Genomic DNA, 21,182 nt, shown 5'->3' on the forward strand with positions numbered 1-21,182 from the left:
AAATAAGCGGGAGAAGAAAGACCTTTCTCACAAGATTAAAATCGAAGGATCTGATCATTCAGTGGACTTTGAGTGGGGCCATTTGGGGTCTTAATTAGTAATCAGTAAGATAATTCAAACACAGAGCATATGTGATCACAGTATGTTTTATGCATATGCAGTGAGTAGGGGATGCACCTTTATAAAATAACAAGGGAGGGGGGTTGTTGTTGTTGTTCCATTAGTACTCAAGTGCTGGGAATAGAAGGAGGTTAGCACAGGAGCCTGCTTGAAGATGCAGTTAGACGGAGGAAGCGAGAAGCCTGTCAGGTGACTTAAGATGATGTGCAGAAGCAGTAGGAAGGGGGTGAAGGATAAAACAAGTGAAGAGTTGTGAAAAGTGGGAATTATATGAAAGTTTTTGAAGGAGAAGACAAGGAGCACAAAAATAGCTTATTGCAAGTATGATGCAGTAAACACAGTCTATATTATCATGTAGGTCACGTCCTTCTAGGATAATGTGCCTAACATTTCTTGATAATGAAATGATGATGAATTACAGCAGAGGACACTCAGAAGATGATCTTGAGGAAAAATGTAAGGGTTTCTGAGAGATCCAATCCTCTAAGTTGAAATCAAGTGTGCCTTCTGCTATTACGATAAAATCACATTTCTGATTTAAAAAAAAAAGTTTAGCCATTCTGTGTTTCTCAGAAAAGTTGGGACTTCTTTCGTATTTTACACGTTACTTTACCTGGAACTTAGAAGTGATATCTGTTCATTTTCTATAACCTTGATCAGAACACTTGAGAGATTATTCTTGAGGTTTTCATGCTAGTCAGGGAAGTAGTAGTTCAGGAGTGCTGAATGTGTACTTAGAGACATTGTCTGTTTATCATGCTAACTATTCAGTATGGTCAAAATAAAAAGAGTTTTCTGTCAAGTAAAGCAACTAGTGATGATAGTTTCCAAAAGCCTGAACCTAACGCCTCATCTAGAGAACAGATTTTGCTTTGGAGAAAGTGGAGATTGAAAGCATTTTATTTCTGTCACAGAAAATTCATTAGCCAGAAGCTACAAACTTGAATGCCTAAGTATCATTCACAAACCCATACGAAGACCCTGCAAAGCACTGGTTATTTTAGACATACAAAGTATTTTAAGTCTCTTGGAAAGCTACAGCAGTTGCTGATGCTCAGTACTTTTAGTCACCTGGCATGTTGGGAATCTCACTTTTCTTTTTTTTTTTTTTTTTTTTTTTTTTTAATTTGAAGAATAGCACCAAGTAGGAAGTCTAAGGGCATTTGGATATAAAAACTCTTTGAGACATATTTGGAAATTAATCTCAGTTAAAGTGGTGAAAATTCTTCATTTTTAATATAATCCATTTTTCAAAAGAGTTGAATATTTGAGGACCTATATGAAAACAAGCAAGAATTTCACAGTGGTACGTGAGAGCAGGGGACTTCCAGTAGGCTTTTCCTTTTTTCACCTAACTGATTGGAAAGTTAAAAAGCCTAACAATATCTGGCTAGTATGTAGAGTGCAAACAAGCCAGGTATAGCTGTATAAATACCAAAATTTGGGACTTCACATTTCAAGGAGGCATTTCTGTCTCTGTGTGTATACTGAGGATTAATTTTCATTTGCGTTAAAGTACACTCCTTTATAGGTGGTCCAGAAACTTTGTTTTAGTATGTTTGGGAAGTATGACATAAAAAATTAAGTGGAAGATTTTTTTAATTTAATATTAATTCATAAATATTTTTTAGTGTATTCATATCTGCCAACATCTGAAATAGCAATATTAAGGTTAAAAAGCAATTGAGCATGCAAATTTAGGGAAAGTAGGGAATGTTTTGCCAAGGACATTTCTATTAAATAGACGCATATATTTGCGATCCAAATGTGTTTAGTGATTGTTGTCTTTGAATTAAATGAATGTGAATTATATATTTATGGATCCAGTGTCTGTAAAGCTTTATAAGAAAGGATGGTTCATAGAAAAAAAAAAAAAAAAAAAGGGAGTCCACGCTTTGTCTTTTACAGTGCAAATGACTTGAGAGCTTCCTGGAATGAAAAAGTCAAAATATAATAAGCCTAAAAATAAACAGGCATTTCCCTGTAGGACAGTTGGAATGCATGCTTAACAAGTGAGAAGTAAATTACTTGTTAAAGTTCTCTCAGGTTTAATAACACAGTGTGGTATCGATACAAATAAGAAATGTGATTTAATCTGCTTGTGTCCCTTTAATACTAAAGCATGTTGCCCATAGACATCAGGAAGAGAACAGATCCTTTTGTTTTTAAGATGTGTCAGTAGAGCAATTTACTCTTTGTTTGTTTGTTTGTTTTTTGTTTATCTGATGTAGAGAATACATTAATTGTTCAAAGCCATGTGTTACGCTGTTTAACAAGAGGAATTTTCTAACTCTTGCTTTGATTTAACACACAAGGTTAAGAAGCTGAAGAGGGAACTCTCTCAGATGAAGCAAGAGCTGCTGTACAAGGAACAGGGCTTTGAAACACTGCAACAGTGAGTAAAAGAAAACAGTTGAAACTGACTTAATCCAGTTGCCTGATTTCTTTTATTGGCATGGAATTGAATCCATCTTACGTGAGAGAATTATTGGGGGGAAAAATGAGAATCTAATAACTCTTTTTGTTGTAGTTAGGAAGCAGGAAACCTGTAGAAATGGCAAACCTATTGTGCAAGTGTTAACGTGAGAAATCTGTTCCCCCTCCTATTTTTTTTCCCCATGAGGTAGCTTTTGTTGCAAAGAGGCAGAAAGAAGGGCAGTGGTTAAAGGTCCCAAGGAAGAATTTAGCTGCTTTGCACATCCCATTTAAAAAATTTCAAAAAAATTTGAAAAAGTAATTAGGTCTGTCTGTCTTCCTTTCCCACCTCTGATCTCAAAAGAGAGAGAGAGGAGGGTGCTGTTCTTGGAGGTATAAATGGTGCACAACTGTGCGGGGTTTGAAATGAGTCACAATTTGAGGATTAGAGACCTGACTTTCTTTGTTCCAGCTGCTGGGATGCCTGATGTCCAAAGGGCTGATGCTGAACTGGGTGAGCATTCTGGGTATTTAACCAGCTGGATTATCAGGGAATGAATTTTTTTTCAGTCTGAGAACTCCCTGCTGCTCTGACTTACAAAGTTGGGCCCTAAAATATTAAACATTACTGGAACTGTCACCACAGAGAACTTGCTGCAGAGGAAACCTTAGTAACAAGCATGTTTTCTTGACTAATGTGAACAGAAATTTATTAATGCTATTTGTTTTCCCTATTGTGGTATGTACTCATACATTAAGGATACATTTACACAGTAAAATGCTAAGCTGTGTGCTCTTAGTACACTAGTTCCAGTAGCAGAAGCAATGTTGCAGCATTAATGTAATATTGTCTGGATTCACTTACTCTTTTTCTCAGGACCTCCTGTGTATGGCAGTGTACTGTCAGATAAGTAATAATCTCTATCCTGGAGAGCTTGCAGAATAGGGAAGATGGGACAAAAGGTGGGAGTAGGGAAGTGCATTTCCATCTTCCAGGTAGAGTACTAAAATGCAGAGAAGTGATTTGCAAAGGATGACAGAGCATCTGTGTTTGGAGCTGAGATTGGAGTTCAGTTCCCAGTTCTAACCAAAACATCTTGTAGGCTATTGCCTGTGTATTTTAATAGATCAGTTCTATACAGTAGGAATTTTTTAAGTGGGAGAAAAAAAATTCTGGCCCAGAAAGTGGCCAGTCATAATTAGAGACATGTCAAAATGGACAAAAATATTTTTCTGGTATAAAGAGTTCGAAGTCAATTGGGAACTGAAAACCCTCACACCTTAGGAGGACGCCAGTCAAGTCTCTATCCTCCTTCATTTTGACTAAAACAGAAATGTAAGATTTGTTTGTTATTTAAATATATAAAGACTAATGAGGAGTGAAGGGAGAAGAGGATAGTTGATGGAATTTATTTAACCATAAATCAGACTTCATGTGAAGCAAAATTTAGAAAGTTGTATTGATTCTAAAGCTTAAGGTAATAAAAACTCATGCTGCTGTCCTAGGATTAAAGGTTAGCCAATCATGCTGGTTTTATTATATTAATTCAACAATGAAGTATTGTTTTAAAGCAGCTTGCTCACAAGCCATTTTGATAGGAATCCAAAGCATGTTTCAGAAACTGTCAACAGCATTCCACAGAAACACAATGGACATTTGTTTTTAAAATTCAGTCAGCCACTTTCAAACAGTACTAATCCTATTAATTTAAAACAGAAAGATGGAATATCTTGTATGTCAGAGATCCTTCATGTCCATCTTAATTATATACAGAATAAAGCAGTTGCAATTTGAATGTGGCACATCATATTACTAGGCAGCATGTGGTGTATTACCCAACTGTTCATTCATGATCCCAGTTGTTGGCATATCCTGTATCTATTTGACATTAGCAACCTGCTAAGTTACCAAAAATTGAGTGTTGTCAGACAGTAAGTAAGTGCCTACCTGTGAAAGAGTTTGAAGAACTTTCAAGCTGAAACAAATACATCCTTGAATAGGAATCTGAGTGCTGAGTCACATAGGTAATTTTCTTACACAAATGCAGGTCTAGTTTGCACAAAAACTGAAATGTGGAGAAAGGAAAACAGACATGTTCACAGCTTTAAAGACCATTTAGAACCTTGATATCTTTGTGCACAAAACTGGAAGAAAAATAGAATAGTTACAGGTGCTTTGTGCAAGCTGCTGTTCTTGCAGGGGATGCTCGAGATCACTTCTGATCATTAAAATGTTTGTTCATTCCTCACTCACAAGGTTAATGTCTTCCAGCAAAGATGATGGATGATGATAAAAACAGAAAACCAATTGCATTATAAAAGAATGTATTCTCTACTAAATGCTTGACTTTTGTGAAGATGGGTGTTGGTTTTAATTTTGTGAAGCACAGCTGCAGCCATTTCTATGATGCTATGAAATATTCAGTTAAACTAGAGATCAGAGAAATGTGTTTACAAAGTGTACTTCTTGAAGTAAATATGGAAATACTAAAATGAAATATCTTTTTATCTCTATGTTTAGTGGCTTTTTGTTTTGTTATTTTCAAGTTACATTTTTTAAAATCATTGACAGTCCAGGAATTTAGTAAATTGTCCAATGTATGACATAGGGTAATAATTATCCAGAGATTTTGTGAATAGAGAGAGCCTGGTGACTGGCTGAGCAGAACAGCTGTTCCAGATGGTTAATGCCTAGGATTAGGGTGAACGAGAGGGAAGCTGAGACAAGAATGGTGCTGGTTATGTTTCTTTTCTTCAAGGCTGATTAGTACCAAGAGGCTTGCCTGTCTGCCCATGTCATGATGTGGGTCTGGGTAGAGGAATACTACTAATAACAAATTTTGCTTCTGTAAGGGTCACAAACTGTTAACAGTAGGAAAGGTCTACCCAAAAGCTGCTTCTCAGCTGCAGAGAGTTATGGTGGGGATGGGAATTCTGACAGTGTTGTCAGCAATAATGCTGTACTCCTGGTAGCATGTGTAGGAATCTTCAATGCTCTGTGCCCCTTATGTCTTTAAGACTGGATCAACTAGAATTGCTTGTGGAGTCTGTCTTTGGTAAGGCCCCAGTAGTTTAGCTAAGTTTCTGTTGGTTTTAAAGCCAACAGAAGTATTTTTCCATGAAATTTCCTGATGTCAGAAAAAGCCATTCACTGGGTGTTGTGTATGTGTTAGATAGCTTGACGTTTTTGCCAAGGATTAAGTAGTAAGTATTTTAATGGAGACTTCAGTGTCCTTTTTCCTCTTTGCATGTCTGTTACAGGAAAAGGTATCTCTTATCTCCGTCTCTTCTGTTCTCTAACTATGCTTCTGTCTGAAGCAGAACAGCAGAGATGTTAGTATTATTTTCTGTATCTAGTATTAATATTCTCTTTTTCCACAGAATTGACAAAAAAATGTCTGGGGGCCAGAGCGGCTATGAACTGTGTGAGGCCAAAGCCGTCCTGAGTGAACTAAAGTCCATCAGAAAGGCGATAAGTTCAGGGGAAAGAGAAAAACAAGATTTAATGAAGGTATTTTGAAGAGTTGACATAAGTTTTGTGTGGATTTGGTTTAACATGACTCACTTTCTAGATGATAAATACTTCGCATTTTATACTTTTTAAGGGATTCTCAAAATTCTTTCAGCCAAACTAGTATTAAAATCAATTTTTGGATGCAGAAACTGAAGCCTGTGACGTTCCTAGTTCGAAAAGCCACTCTATGTCAGTCAGAGAATATAGATTTCTGAACTTGTATTTAAGGTACAATGCTAACCTATTTAATTGGTTGACAAGTTAAAAAAAAAAAAAAGAGACACACAAAACCATGAGTAGTTTTTACATTGTCACAGGTGTTGGTCACCCTTGGTGTCACCTAACAACTGTTTGATTGAAAGGATAGTTTGCTTAATATGAAGTAAACCCAGAATTTTCATATTGGAGTCTTTTATGTAAAATATCTTTTGGAGATAAACTGGTATAAAAAAGGTAAAGTGCAAAGGAACTTTAACACCACCTCCTTCTCTGTTTGCTGGACAGAGTCTTGCAAAGCTGAGAGAGAAATTCAATCTTGACCAGACCATTGGGACATCTGAACCAGACTTGAGTTCCAGCTCTGTAAACTCCCAGCTGTGTTTTTCTAGACAAACTCTGGATGCAGGGTCTCAGACTGACATTTCTGGTGAGGTGAGCTTTTTTCCATTTTGTCAAATATAAAGAGAAATTGAATCAGAATGCTGCAGTTAATGGAACTGGAATCAAGTAGTTATTTACTGTTGCTGATAGGTCTATATATATACATGTTTGAGAGAATTACTTAGAATCAGTTATCTTTTTTTTTCCTCTTTAAATTTTAAATCAAGATTCAGATGAACTTTCTCATAAATGCTTCATGCCAAACAATATAATGTGATTTAATCAAATAGTTCCAGTACAATGAAGATTGGCATAAGTGGATAGTGGTTTTTGGATCTGTCTATAGGATATGTTTCACCTTACAGACTTAATTCAATATGAAGACGTTTTTACTTTTCAGAAACAAGATCTCAGAATTGAAATGTGTGATTTCATTTCACACAGCTGAAAAGCTGTTAATGGAACTACTTGTTTGGTGATTCATTAAAACCTTCTCTGTTTCACTGACAGTATATTTTACATACACAGAAATATCTGCATAATTTTGGTACCTTCTCTGAAGTTCTGTGAGCTAAGTTTGTAGGGAAGAGACTGTACAAGGTCTAACAAAAAAAAGAGCTAAGCTTGTCTTAAGTTTTGTAGCAAATTTATTGAATTCTTACTTCAAAATGCACTGACTTATTTCTAAATTCTGAGTTCAGCGGAGTTCAAAGTAGGAGATTTAAAATTTCAAGTGCAATCACTACGAGACTTCTTTTGAAAATACTCTTGCTCTACTCTGATGGAATATGGACAATTGGTAGTACGGTAGTTAAAAATAGATTAACTGGATCAGAAGAAAGCAGCACTGTTTTGTACACGTGAGTAGATTCCTGATTAGGCATTTAACAGCGAGTGTGTGGCTGCAGGTGGGTGTGGTTTTACTTAAGTCATAATTTTTCTGGCCTGTGCATAGGTTTTGTTGATTCATTTAACAGCTTTACACAGTAATAAGGCTAACTTTTTTCTTTTTTTCCTCAACAGGTTGGAGCAAGAAGTAGATCAAATTTAGCAGAGAAGGTCAGACTAAGTCTTCAATATGAAGAGGCAAAAAGAAGGTAATAGGGTTAGTTGCTTTGTTAAGTTACAAACAAAGTTAAGTCTTGAGTTGGGAAGGTGTGTGGTCTCTGCAGCACTAACATTGTGCTCGCAGTGACATCTAGTGGACGGCTCTCTGGAGGCACTGTGGGCATCCCTGCAAAGGGTTTCTTTTTTCCTTCAGAATGCAAGCAGACTTTCAGGAGCAGTCGGTGCTTTTGAACAGTAGGTTTTACATTTAATGCTAAGTTCAATGTGTTAAGAAAGAAAATGCAGAGAGTGACAAATTAATGGCAGTTCCAGGATTAGGGGAACAGAGTGAGCTGCCTTTCCACTGAAAGGAGTCACCAGGTTATTTATGTCCATTATATCCTTCTTTGGGATCATCGTTTCAGTTTACTATGCCACTGAAGGCTCTTCGGTTTTCGAGTTGCTTCAGACTTCCAGTGCAGATTTAGTAGGCTTAATTATTTCTTCTTTCCCTGGGACTTTGGATAATTTAAATACTTGTTATCACTATGGGGTTGGGGTTTTTTAATGAGTTTAACCTGAGGAAAAAAGAAATCAGAAACTGCTCAACTCATGAATGTGGAATGCCTTTCAAATAAAGTTCTGCAGTGGTTGCTCATGAAAGCAGTGCCATTTTGATGAATTGCCACAGCATTGAAAAATGGGCATCAGAAAGCAGAACGTTCAGGGTTAGAATGACATGTCTTCTGGTGCACCAGAAGTGCTGCATAATACTGGGGGAAGATATACTACTTTTAAAAAAAAAAAGTGTTTGTGGGATATCTTGCTATTAATAATGTATTAATTGTGTTGTATTAGTTTCTAATACTTTGCACAAAATTAGGTGTCAGCTATTCAGAAACCTTATAGTTTTTGTTATGGAGGTGATTTGTAATTTAAGGGGAATAGAAATCTAAAAAAGTTATCCCACACGCAAAGTTCCTTTTTTACTATAAAGAACTAAACAAGGCAATAAAATAAAAAAACAAAAACACTTTTCCCCAGATTAAAACTGTGCTAAAATGCCATTTAATCTGAGATTTAAATATTATTTCAGTTGGAATACTGTGGCATGGTCAATTAGAAAACTAGGAAAAGAAATTTGCAGCTAATAAGTACCAAGTAAAGGCATAGTTAGTTTTTATGTTTTAAATGCAGGAGGCTGCACAACCAACATTTTTTTTGCCTAATTTCAAATATATACCCTCCTCATACAGAGTAATAGCTACCATCCTTGCTGGTAACAACAGTAATCCTTTATATCCTCATTACAGATCATAAAACTTTACTGTATAATCAATGCATTCATCAAAGAGTGCTAAGGCTGTTGTGTTTGTTCAGGATTGAACATGCATGATTCTGGCTCAGAATCATCATGTACATAATATTAATTGTTAGGTGGTGTTTTACATGCAGATAGATGGCATTTTTTTCTCAGGCGTGGTTGATCCAAAACTGGATCCATCCTCTGTTTTGACTATGTCTTGACACCAAGAAGTCCCAGCATTGTGTTTTATCTCTCCTTTGTAGGAACAAAAAAATTCCTGGCAGTAAGTCAGTTTACTACTTCTACCTAAAAAAAAAAAAAAAAACAAAAAAACAAAACAAACAAAAAAAACCAACAAAAAACCCAGAAGAAGAAGAAAAACAGTACAGGATTCAGAGTATGGAGTACTGCAGCACAAGATCTTACTTCCTCACAAATTAGTCAGCCAAGAATGTGGGTTGAAATTTCAGTAGCTCATGTACTTACCTTTGCATAACTAAGTATTTGTTCTGTATAACATTAGTGTGTTTCAAGGTTAAATTATCTACTTTTAAATGGTATCTTTATTCAGTTTTGTCTGAAAACTGTCCAGTAATGAATATTCTTTTCAGCTTTAAATAACACAGTCATATTCCTTGAAGACACCATTAGTCTTTAAAGTGTTTGCACATACCAGTTTTATCAGTGACTACCAGGTGAACTTAATAAAGTGTACATATCTTGGAATAATGAACATATATACCAGTTTGCACATAAAGTTAATTCCCTAATTACACCCCCCTAACTATTATGGCCATTTTAGTCATCAGTATAATTTAATAAGTATTGACCATCTTTTTAAATGTGCAAATTCTTAGTTGTTTTGTGTTAAAATAACTATAAGAAAGGGTCTTGTAAGTGAACTTCTGTACTTGAAAATTGTCAGATAATTTTGTATTTTGCATATTTTATGTTGCTTAGCCAGCAGAATGTCTTGAAGAGGTGGAATGTTGATGCTAACTATGCTAAATTCAGTTGCAATTGTTATTCAAAAGGATCTGGTATAGCATGCTGATAATCCTATCCTGATGTGGTAAAGATCTGGCCAATATTCCTTGTTGACCTGTTGAGCAAGGACTTCCTCAAAAGAGTGAGACCAGTTCAGTTTTCATATCCATCTAGTCCTTTGCCCGTCTGATGAGGCAGCCGAACAGTGTCAGTTACAGTAGCAGAGAGTTGTCTATAGCAGAGAGAGCAAAAGAACTGTTTGGAGACCACCATCCCATCCCATAAGCCATCGAACAGCTGTCAGTAGCAGCTACTTTCAGAACAAGGTTAGCTAGAACCAGTGACCTGGAGGTGAAAGTCTTAACATTTCATTATTGATCTGTAACTATTCAGTTGTTTTCCCTCTGAATACTGCTCCTCTAAAGGACTGTTGAATATAAATGATATATGTAAAGGCTGCAAAATATGTTGAAATGCTTAATTTCATTTCATCCCACCATGTCGTTATGGTAGCACTGCTGATAGTATTTCTGTTTATTTTACATTGTTTTTCTGTGAAAATACCCTGGTGGCAGTATGGGTTGTTTTCATTTTTGAAGCTGTTGTTTTTTCATTGAGGTGCAGATAACAAGGAAATGTTACCCGTGGAAAAAGAAAAGGGGGTGGTTCCCCTTAAGCTTCTAGTATAAGCAATGGGATAATTAAATTCAACATTAACAATTCTTAGCTTTGACCATAAATAAATGCCTTAATGTACTGTAAAATTAGTACTGGAGATGCAAAATAAGCATGATATTAGTTTTGTTAACCACAGAAAACAAACTGGAAAGAAGAAAAACGTTTTCCCAGAAATCTAATAGGACTACAGAAAGATTATACATACCAAATTATCTGTGTGTATTTATGAAGTATGGCATGGGTCATTACCTTAGGTAGTGCCTGGTAACATTGAAGTTGCACAGACTTGTATCAGTTGTTGAGCTGACTTAGGTGTATTTTACTATGGCAGTTACAAATAAATAAAAGTAACAGTTTAAGTAACAATAAAAGATCAGTTCCTCTTTCCCTAGGTTGTATTGGAATGTCTTTTTATTTTGACTTCTCCTGTCTCTGCCTTTTTCCCAGCCTACAAGAAATAGGTTCAGGATGCTAGGAGCTGTTACATAGTTCAAAGCTTCCATATCTTTAGCTATGCAGCTGGTTCAGGTGTGGCTAAGGCTGGAAGTGACTGAAAGTTTTCATCTTCTTGGATATGTGGCACCTATAACAGGAATTTTTAGGCTTTCCCAGTGGACAGTGAATCCTTATTGCAAGACCTGTACTACTTAAGCTATGCTGTTGAGCTCATAGACAGTATGATTATGGAAACTGAACACTGGAAATAACCTGTCTTGATTGGGACTGAGCTATAGTACAACAATAATGTAGGGAAGTTTCTGCTTCCATTATATGTGTGTATCTGCAAAATATGTATGGATAGCAAAGTCCTGGGTGTCTCAACTCTGTGATTTGACATCTGCAATGGGAACAGTAGCTGCACAAACTCAAACTTTTGAGTTAATAATCTCCCTTCTCTTTAGGTAGCCACTGTCCTATTACCTTTTATTTTAATCACATAGAAGAGCAATGCTTTTGCCTTTTAAGATTTGCATACATGCATGTTGCTGCAGTGAGCACCTTGCTATGGTGCGCCTTCTTTCACCATGGTCATTGCTGTTTCTGAGGAGCAGTCAGCCTCCAACAGCTTAGAAATCCATCATACTCCTCAATGAGTAAAGCATAGTGCCACCACTATGTTACCAGACAGATCGCTTTCAATAAAGCTTTTATTAACGTTGTGACTTCTTCTTCAACTCGGCATTGGAACAGGAGCAACTAATTTTTAATGCATATGCATATTGCTGTTGGCCTGGATAGGTGGCTTGCTTTTCTGGCATAGTCTGCATTCTTGCGAAGCAAAACCAATTAAAAGTATGGCTTTGAGTAGAAAATGTTGTTATAACCTGATACCTTTCAAAGTACTGTATCACTTCTGTCTTTCCTGGGATTTGTGTGCTGTGCTGGGCTGAGACAAGTCTGCTGTGTTTTATTTTAGCATGGCTAACTTGAAGATTGAACTCTCTAAGCTAGATAGTGAAGCCTGGCCTGGGGCACTGGATGTGGAAAAGGAAAAACTGATGTTAATCAATGAAAAAGAAGAGCTTTTAAAGGAACTCCAGTTTATTACACCACGCAAACGTACTCAAGATGAGCTAGAGCAGCTAGAAGCAGAAAGGAAGAGGCTTGAAGAAGAGCTGCTGTCTGTAAAAAGCACACCCAGTCAAGCACTTGCTGAAAGGTAAGGGGTTGTCTTTTGCTAATATGAAATGCTTCTTTCTGCAGTCTAACCTTTGTACTCATTACAGACCCTGAACTATGCCATGATGGGCTGTTTTCCTTCAGTAACTGTTCTATGTAGATCTTAATTAAATTTGTTATTAGCCCACTGGGCAGAAACACAAAGAAGTCTTCTGTACTGTGAGAGAATGCGAACACCCTGTATGTGCTCTGCAATATCAGTTGCTCTGTGTTTGCTACCAGCATGAAAATGCCTGTGACAGATGTTAAATGAGTGAGGAATGTCAACATACCAGCAGGAGGGCAATACATCATTCACTTGTTTCTGATAATAGCTGTAAACTATTTGAACTCAGGTTACAAAGATTATCTTGATTGTTGCCACATCTGAAGCCTTTCATTGTGAGTTTTATTACATACAAAAATGCAACCAAAAGGGGAAAAAAAAAAGTTCAGAGGAGAAGTATAATTGCTGCAAAACTTTCCTAACTTGCTGCTACCTAACTGGTAACCAAAGCAACTCCTGCAATAAATTGTTCTAGCCAGATTCAGAGTTAGAGAAAATCAAAGGTGACTGTCACAAATAGACTTTTCATCAACTGTAAGTGGAAATAAATTTATGGCCACCTCTAGCACACATAAAATGCAATAAACACAAAATGTCATTGTGTGTATCAGTGTAGTATGCCTTACTGAAGTAATACAATCAGTACTGTAAGCCTTTCCCGCTTCCCTCTGCTAGGAAACACCTGCTGTTGCTCCAGTTTCACTGAATGGTGAAATTTCTGTTAGTGGCTTTAGAAGCTGGGTCCTAAATTGTAGCTCAGTAGTGAGGAAATTTTTTGTTTACAAAGGACGTAGATGTGCATTAGGCATGATTTTTAAACGTATTTGTACACTTTAGAATAGTTTAAACTGCATTATATTGATAATCCAAACGTGTTTTAGAAGAAGGGTTATGTCTTACAGGAACAATATTTTTGCAGAAGTGTTACCTGTCTGTGTTAGTAGTCTTTAAAGTACCACGGATCCATTGCTTTCTGACTTCCATTAATAAATAGAGAATAAGGGGTCAATAATAAAATCGCATTCACAAATAAATAATTTGAATCTAAGATTTTGATAATATGCTGTTGTAATAGCTAAATCCTGACTCATGCTGTAAATAGGTAGCTGGTTTTAGTCTTGTTTTGGATTTGCTTGTTTAGTGCCAAAGAAAATTCTGCACCTGACTGTTTTCCTTACATGTCAGATGCCAAACTTGGAGTACCAAGGGCAAGTAAAATTGTCTCCTGTGTCAAGAAGAAATAAAATGGCAGATTTTTTCTATGTGTAGTGACACAACTAGTTGTTAGAACTTAAATTTTTTCCCTCTATTTTCTTCCAATTTTTCTGCTTTTGATTTTTATTCCTGAAAATGAGGAATCTTTTTCTGAGATTATTGTAAGATTTCATGTCATACACTGCTGGTTGAGGTAGCTTCTGGTTTGCTTTTTTGCTATTCCAGTGAATCTCCATTGAATTTCTATCTGCAACTGTTGATGATATATATTAAAACTATCTCCCTTGATGACTTCAGAGCACATCAATTCTTTCACACCAGGCTATTCTGAGATTATTTCTGGTGTGTCTGCTATAAACATAAAAAAATCCTCATTTTGTAGAAGGATTCTGATGGTGAAACTTTTCCTGAAATTAATTTGAGAAAATGATACATTTAATTGTATCAGATCAACCATCAGCATTTTGTTTCTTGGAGATGAGGAAGATTCTTTTCTCCATTATCAGTGGAGGAGCCACACCATCCTCAAAGTGCTGCACTGTTGTTGCATTACTATTTTCTTTCATGAAGTTTCATGAATGCCTTTAGGTTTCCAGTGTTTTTACGGGTACTGATAATGAAGCAACAATGTAAGCAGCTATGGATTGTGTCAGAGCTTGATGTGATGAGGGTTTTTTGTTTTGGTTTGGTTTTGTGGGTTTTGGGGGTTTTTTGGTTTTGGGGGGTTTTTTTAGTTTTTTCTAAAGGGGGAAGAAACAGAAGACTTGCTCTGACTTAAAACAAAAACATTATGGCATAGCCCTGGGTTATTTTGGAATAGGATACTGAAATTGCCACTAGTAGATGTACTTGGAATCAATTTACAGAAGGAGGGTATAAATCATAACATATCAGCTTCAAAAAAGCAGAGACAGGGCATAATCTGACTGCTCTAAGAAGCCCTCCAGCCACTATATAGAAATAACTGGATTGTGGAACTGTTGAGAACTCTTTGCTACTTTCTTGCCTCTATGTTCACGTCAGGGAGATTCCATTACTGCTTTAGTTCTGGGCAAAATCTTCTAAGTAATCACAGGCATTTAAACAGATGCATGAGTTAACTACTTGATTGTGCTGTTGCCTGCAAAACTGGCCCTTGCTCTTGTGCCTGTTATAAACAAACATGTCCACATAAGTTTACATTGAAAGGTGACGTATGTGCACTTTAACTTTCTAATGTATTTTTTTTAAGATTCTGTGCCCCTCTCAGCAATGTTACAATTTAAGATCAAAACTAGAGAAAGATGTCTCACAAACACTCAAGTTGCTCCTGCAACGAGTGAGTAATAGGCTAATTTAGATAGGAGGGGTGCAAAGAGGAGAGATTGAGAAAGGCCCATGTCAGAATAGATAATGTGATGGTTGTTTACGTGTTTACATAGTCTTGGGGATATTAAAGTTCCTGCTTATGCTAATGCTATAAAGAAGGAAGGTTCATTGTTTGAAAGTTTTGGGGGTGGTTTTGTTGTTTGTTTGGTTGGTTTTTTTCATTTGGCCTGATGTAGAATGAAAAAAATTTCCTTGAATCTCAATTTGTTGTGAGATAGTAAAATTATTTCCTGTATGTCTTGGAACTTCCAGGAGCGATTTCATCATCTAGCTTGTGTTTGTGACTTGTTACTAACATCTTTCTGAAATTTCCTTACAGGTATTAATACTACTTCTTTAATTACTAGTAGATCAAATTACATCCAGGAAAGAATTTATTTTCAGGAGCTGGATTATATGGGATAAATTACATTTTGTCAACCTCCTTCAGATAGTAAAGGAAAACAAACTTTTGCTTGTGCTTTGAAGAAAAACAAACCTTTTAGTTTAATAGTACAAATTCAGTGGATCAGCTATAGGTGTCTGTTTTGAGGACTCCAGTCAGAGAAGTTCCTAAGCTTTTAATTTTCATTCTTGTCTTTTGCCATTAGTAGTTGAACACATACAGCAATTTTTGTGCCTTTTCCTTGAAGATAAAATATGATAGTTTACTACTGAAAAGCCACAAAAGAGCTAGTGAAGAGCACTCTTGCTTGGGAAAAGCAGGATAGATTAAGCTTTAAAAGATAGAAGGCATTGATAAATAGTAGAATGGTAGGAAAGAGTATCTGATACCATAGATGAGCATAATTCTTGGTTTGGAAACCCGTGCGTGTGTCTTCCTGAGCAGAGAATGAAATACTGTGTATGCTTTTAACAGTCTTAGCAGGTATTGGTAGATGAACATATTATTGTGGTGTAAGAGCACACGCAGTGTAGGCAGTGGAGTGGAAGTTCACACCCTGGCTGACCTCAGGGTAACTTATTCACCTTTGCATAACCCAGATTTGCTCGCTGAATAAGCATGGGTGTAAGCAAGTGCTTTTCATGCTTTGCTAAATTGAGGACTTAATGTCTTTTTACTGGTATCTGACACTCAAAGAGAGTGAATTCTGGGAACTCTGGAGTATTTCATTCACTTTGCATAAGAAAGCAATGGTTGATTTTTGGTTTTTGTTCTCTGAAGTGTTCTCTGCTTTGAATTTTAATTTATACATCCTTGAGATGCCAGAAAGGCCAAAGGAACAGTTTCTGAGAATGAGCATCAACCTTTTTTTTTTCTTTTTCTCTCTCTTTTTTTTTTTTTTTTTTTAAAGGAAGGGAGGTAATTTCTTGTCTTTCAGATTAGTTGCTTGAGAACTTGTGACATGTATCAGTTGACTGAGCAAGGGCTAGAGGAGAATATACTAATCCACAACTACAGGAGGGTTTTAGCTGAATCCACTGAGGGAAAGCAATTTATTTGGTGTTGTAAATGGGAGTGATAAAAGGGAATTATAAAAGGAAAAAATCACTGTAAAGGTTAGTGGATCCTTTCTGCTAGCAGCCAGCCAAAAGGAATGGGAGAGTTCCACCATTCATGGTTTTAGAGCTGCACTGGATAATGTTGCAGGAGGCAATATATCCTGCTTTTTCATAAAGGTGAACCTTGATAATGAGCATTACAATGCTATGTGGCTCTGAGGTGATGACAAAGCTGTTGAGGTTGTAGAAATCTTTACCAAGGACTCCTAAATATGGTCCATTGTCTCAGAAGATTGTGCTTGAATGCTGCTTTGATTTTTCTGTGCTCTGTCTCTATATGAAGAATCTGAGATCAAAGGGAGTGCTTTAATTTTAAACTTCCTGCAGTGCTACCCCAAGTTACCATTATTAGCACTAATACTGGTATTAATGTTCTTTGGGGTTTTTTTCTGAAACTGTATTAAGTGAGGAGCCAGTCTACAGCATGGCTTTTGAAAACTGTATCAGTGCAGATCTTATTTTCCTGAAGTTGCAGCTATTTTCCCAGTGCTCATGTGTTGCTCTTTTATTGGGTGCACATTCCCCTTGGTACAGTGTGAATGTACCAACACTGCTTGCTTGTACACTTAGCAGGTTTGTAACAGTGCTTAGTATTCTGCAGGTGAAGTCACTCTGCTGAAGTGGTTAGGGTTTTACCATAGGACTGAGAGCTAACACAGTCTCTTGGATTTTAGTAGTTGGCAACTAGATGAAAATATGAGGGATGTTCACTTTGTTTCTGTCTTATCTATAAAGTATTTTAGCCTCCGGATTATTTTGTAATGCTTTCCTGTACTTATATGTACGTCTCTTTCCAGACTCAAATTGGAAGAGAGAAGAAAAGAGTTGGTACAGAAACTTGAAGAAACTACGAAGTTAACTACTTATTTGCATTCACAACTTAGGAGGTGAGACTGTACTGCATAATTGAAAACCTGTTTTCAGCAACAGTCTAATGGACCTGGATGTCTCAACTTCATTCTTAGGTTTTTCTGTTAGCTGGAAGCTGAACAAAATGTGTTCAATATTTAAGGAAGAAAATGCAAGTGTAATAGCTTCAAGCGTTTTGCCACCATGCAAACCTGGTGTACCTTTATAATTTCAGTAAGCACTCAAGACTGGATTGAATGGATTTTTTGCACAGCTTCCATAACTAAGCAGGCAGACATTATTTTGCTTCAGTGTACAAAAATAAATAAATCAGGAATTCTCTAATTGGTCATATCTTCAAAATCCTGTCATTGAGGAGACCAAATGCTTTGTCAGAGTTCTGTCTAAAAAGAGTTATTAGAACTGTAGCCTTTGTTCTATGTAATAACTGGAGAGACTTAATGAGTGTATGCATGAAAATACTTATGTGAATAGTTGATTCTGGTTTTATTCTGCAACATTGACGTACGCTTTCTGTAGATGGAAATGTATCCTCAGCAGGATATTTTTTTTCCTGACAGTCATTGATTCAAAATCTGACTCTGGGTTTATGAAATTCATAGTGATAACAAAAAAGTAATCAGTTACAGCAACTGTGAACTCAAACTCATTGCTCTGATGGGAATTCCAATATTTAATGATACATGTAACTGGTCCTAGGGAAGAGTTTCTCTCAATTCTGGACTGTTAACCTGGGCTACCAAACCACGTGTCCATTATATTTATTTAGAAAATCCTGAATTTTCTTGCATATCCCAGTAGGATACACCAATCAGACAATGCATTAACGGTTACTTGTTCTCTTAGAAATCAAAACAGGGCTTTAAGAGGAAAAATGTTTTGAAGCATTCTATAAAGGTCCTCTCACAATAAGCCATACCATCCTATTCCTGGGATCTAGGCTGGCTTAGCTATTTCAGACATCTCAGCCAGATCCCGTAAATTGCATCTTGATTGGTGATTAGTTAGGGAAAGAGTCTTTTAAATGTTTTTGGGGTTTTTTTTTGTAAGTATTTTGTGCTCATGTTTGGACTTTTGGGAATCTCTTTGTCCTGTTAAAAGCAGTTTTCTAGCTCAGTGGCAAAATTTTTTGAAGTCGATAGCTCTGTTGTTGTCCAGTAGGCATCTTTTAAGTGTTTAGAAGGGGCTGCCTTAAATTATTTTTCATGACATTTTTTCCCGGTAGAGTCCTCCTGAGCCAAGGCAGTAACACTTGCTTTCTCTGGCCTGGCAGGGCTCCTTATCTTCTATTATTAACAAGGGAAGATTGCATGTTACAGCCTTGGCCATGCTTATGTAGTTGCCTTTACCGGGCATGTAGAGTGTGTGTTGTCTGACAGATATGAAGCTGTTCTGCTATAACTTGTCTCCTTCTAGCTGCCATCTTTCCCAGGTGCTTGGGCAGAAGGCAGGCTGCATAAATTGCTCTAGATGTGGCAGCACTCCTCTGCTGCCATAACCTCCCTCCCGGGGATCTCTTTCCAGTCACATTGACCCCGTGAGCCCCCACATCAGAGTGGAGCAGATCTTTGAGGGAATATAGCAGCTGAGAAGGCTGCTGTTACTGCTGGACCCGTTTGTCAAATCTGCAGCCTTCTCCAGAAGAAAAGGGGCTTTGGCAACAGGCAGTAAGCTGGACAAATTGCCCTGATAGTGTGCAGGTTGGGCACACTGATGTAAGCCAAGTATGGGTGCTTAAAAAAACGTAATGCTCCAAGCAGCATTCAGTTGTAAATCGTTATAGTGCAGCTCCAGTCAATCTTATCTCTCCTTGTACCGTTTTGTGCTTGTTTAGTTTAGTAACATCATTGTACCTGTTTGTGCTTTCTTTGCAGCCTCTCAGCTAGTACATTATCTGTGTCTTCAGGGAGCAGTTTGGGATCTCTGGCATCCAGCCGGGGATCTCTGAACACATCAAGCAGAGGGTCATTAAACTCACTCAGCTCCACGGATCTCTACTATAACCAAGGCGATCAAATAACAGATTTGGACTACCAGTATAAACTTGACTTCATATTGCAAGAAAAAAGTGGTTACATTCCTTCGGGGCCTATCACGACTATTCATGAAAATGAAGTGGTCAGTTCCCATGGGAGACTGGGTTACAGTGACTCTCATTCAGCTGCAGACCATCCCAAATTGACTGAACCTCCCAAATCTGTGACATCACTGTCTTCCAGATCCTCCCTGTCTTCCTTGTCCCCTCCAGGCTCCCCTTTGGTTTTAGAAGCTGCATTTTCAATGTCAGCTCAAAATTCCCCTCTGCATCACCTCACTACGGATTTTGAAGACTGTGACCTTTTGGGTGATTTTGCAGGCGTTAGTCTCTGTGAGAACCAAATATTATTGGACTCTGAAGCTAGAGCAGGATCTCGGATTCCTACAGATGATAAAGATCTTAATGAAGGCGTTAGGCAGCCTCTGCCTTCTCTACATGAAGGAAGTTCAGGTAATAAAAAAATCTATTGTCAAATGTATATGTAACATGAAAATTTTGAACTAACAGCTGGCTCTTGAATGGGGAGGTACCTCATGTAACTGAAGAGTATCTTGATCAGCCTACATTTGCTATGGCAGGCAGGCAGTAATTCTGATGGACGTTACATAACTTCTACTTTAGGCTGCAGAGAGCTACGATCACCCTGATTCCTGCTGCATTTTCAGTAGCTGTCTCAGAAGGAAAGTTCATGTGTTGCAGACTCTGTCATGAAAAAGTAACAGAAGAACCTAAAGCGGGATCTTGAAGACACAGAGCATGTGTGGTATTCCTAGGTGTTGTCAGGATGTATGGGGATAGAGCAAAAATACCCTTTGCTGGTTTTTGGTAACTTGAAATCAGATACCTTGTTTCTCACTGAAGAGTAAGTTACAAACTGACATCCTCAATAAAAGAGATTTCTGGACTTAAAAGAGTTAGAATTTTTATGTGTGTATGTATATCTAGTTATTCGAACCTGCTGTTGCTGAAAGATCTGTGTTTCACTTTTTTTATGTGAGTTGAGAAAGACAAGTGACCGCATGCCATGTAAGTTACAGTGAGAGTCTCCCCATTTTTAACGTGGATTTCGTAGCTTTTAGCTTTTATCTGTCTGAGTTAGAACAGAGCTCCTAAGCTAGTTTAGGCTCCCCCTGCAGTCTGTGGGTAACTTCCAAAAGGATGAGTCATCTCATCCTAAAACATACTTCCCTTTAAGGAAGATGGGATGAATGACCCTGTGAGTTATCAAGGTATCCTTAGTAACTAGTTAACTTTAACTTTGAGATGACTGAATTAGGTGTAATGAATTCCACTTCTAGTCTGCAGTAAAAGCCCTGCAACATACTTAGTCATCTTACATCGTCAAAGCCTTTGGCAGAGAACTTCAAAAATCACAGCTGTCAGGAATTGATGGCTTGTCCTCAGTCTTAGAGTTGACTTTGCTGCCTTTTGTTAGGGTTGACAGTACGTTGTCCTTTCTCTGCACATTTATTGACTTTTCTAGTGGCATTCTGTGTCATTGTCTTTATGTTGCAAACATTTGTTACACAGTGGCTTGGTTTTCCCAAGGAAGAACTGAGGGAGCCAGATTTCCAGTAGTGCTGAGCACTGGCAGCCCTGTTTGAAACCTGATCAGCACCTAGTGTTCCCAGTTCCATGTTTCTGGGCCTAAGTTGATAGTGAAGCGGCTAACTAAGGAGTTTGGGTGTCTTAGAATAAATACAGCCTAGCTCTAGAGAGTGCCTTGTCCAGATTTGTTGCTAAGCTTGAACTCTTGTGCCTGGACTTTGCCAGTTTTTAGTAAAAGTACCTGGAC

The 21,182-nt window shown here is 37.4% G+C and overlaps 1 protein-coding gene across 2 annotated transcripts in view; it reads left to right on the forward strand.

Annotated features, from left to right (window-relative positions):
- Positions 1-21,182, forward strand: part of WWC2 (WW and C2 domain containing 2) — a 108,287-nt gene that overhangs the window by 58,382 nt on the left and 28,723 nt on the right. For both annotated transcript variants that reach the window (XM_069787721.1, XM_069787728.1), the window contains exons 5-11: positions 2,436-2,515; positions 5,917-6,046; positions 6,554-6,700; positions 7,673-7,746; positions 12,085-12,327; positions 17,277-17,366; positions 19,224-19,837. In XM_069787721.1, coding sequence (XP_069643822.1) covers positions 2,436-2,515; positions 5,917-6,046; positions 6,554-6,700; positions 7,673-7,746; positions 12,085-12,327; positions 17,277-17,366; positions 19,224-19,837 — 1,378 coding nt within the window. The remainder of the gene's footprint in view (positions 1-2,435; positions 2,516-5,916; positions 6,047-6,553; positions 6,701-7,672; positions 7,747-12,084; positions 12,328-17,276; positions 17,367-19,223; positions 19,838-21,182) is intronic.

Source organism: Haliaeetus albicilla, chromosome 1 (genome assembly GCF_947461875.1).
Source record: "Haliaeetus albicilla chromosome 1, bHalAlb1.1, whole genome shotgun sequence".
In the NCBI taxonomy this organism is placed as follows: Eukaryota; Metazoa; Chordata; class Aves; order Accipitriformes; family Accipitridae; genus Haliaeetus; species Haliaeetus albicilla.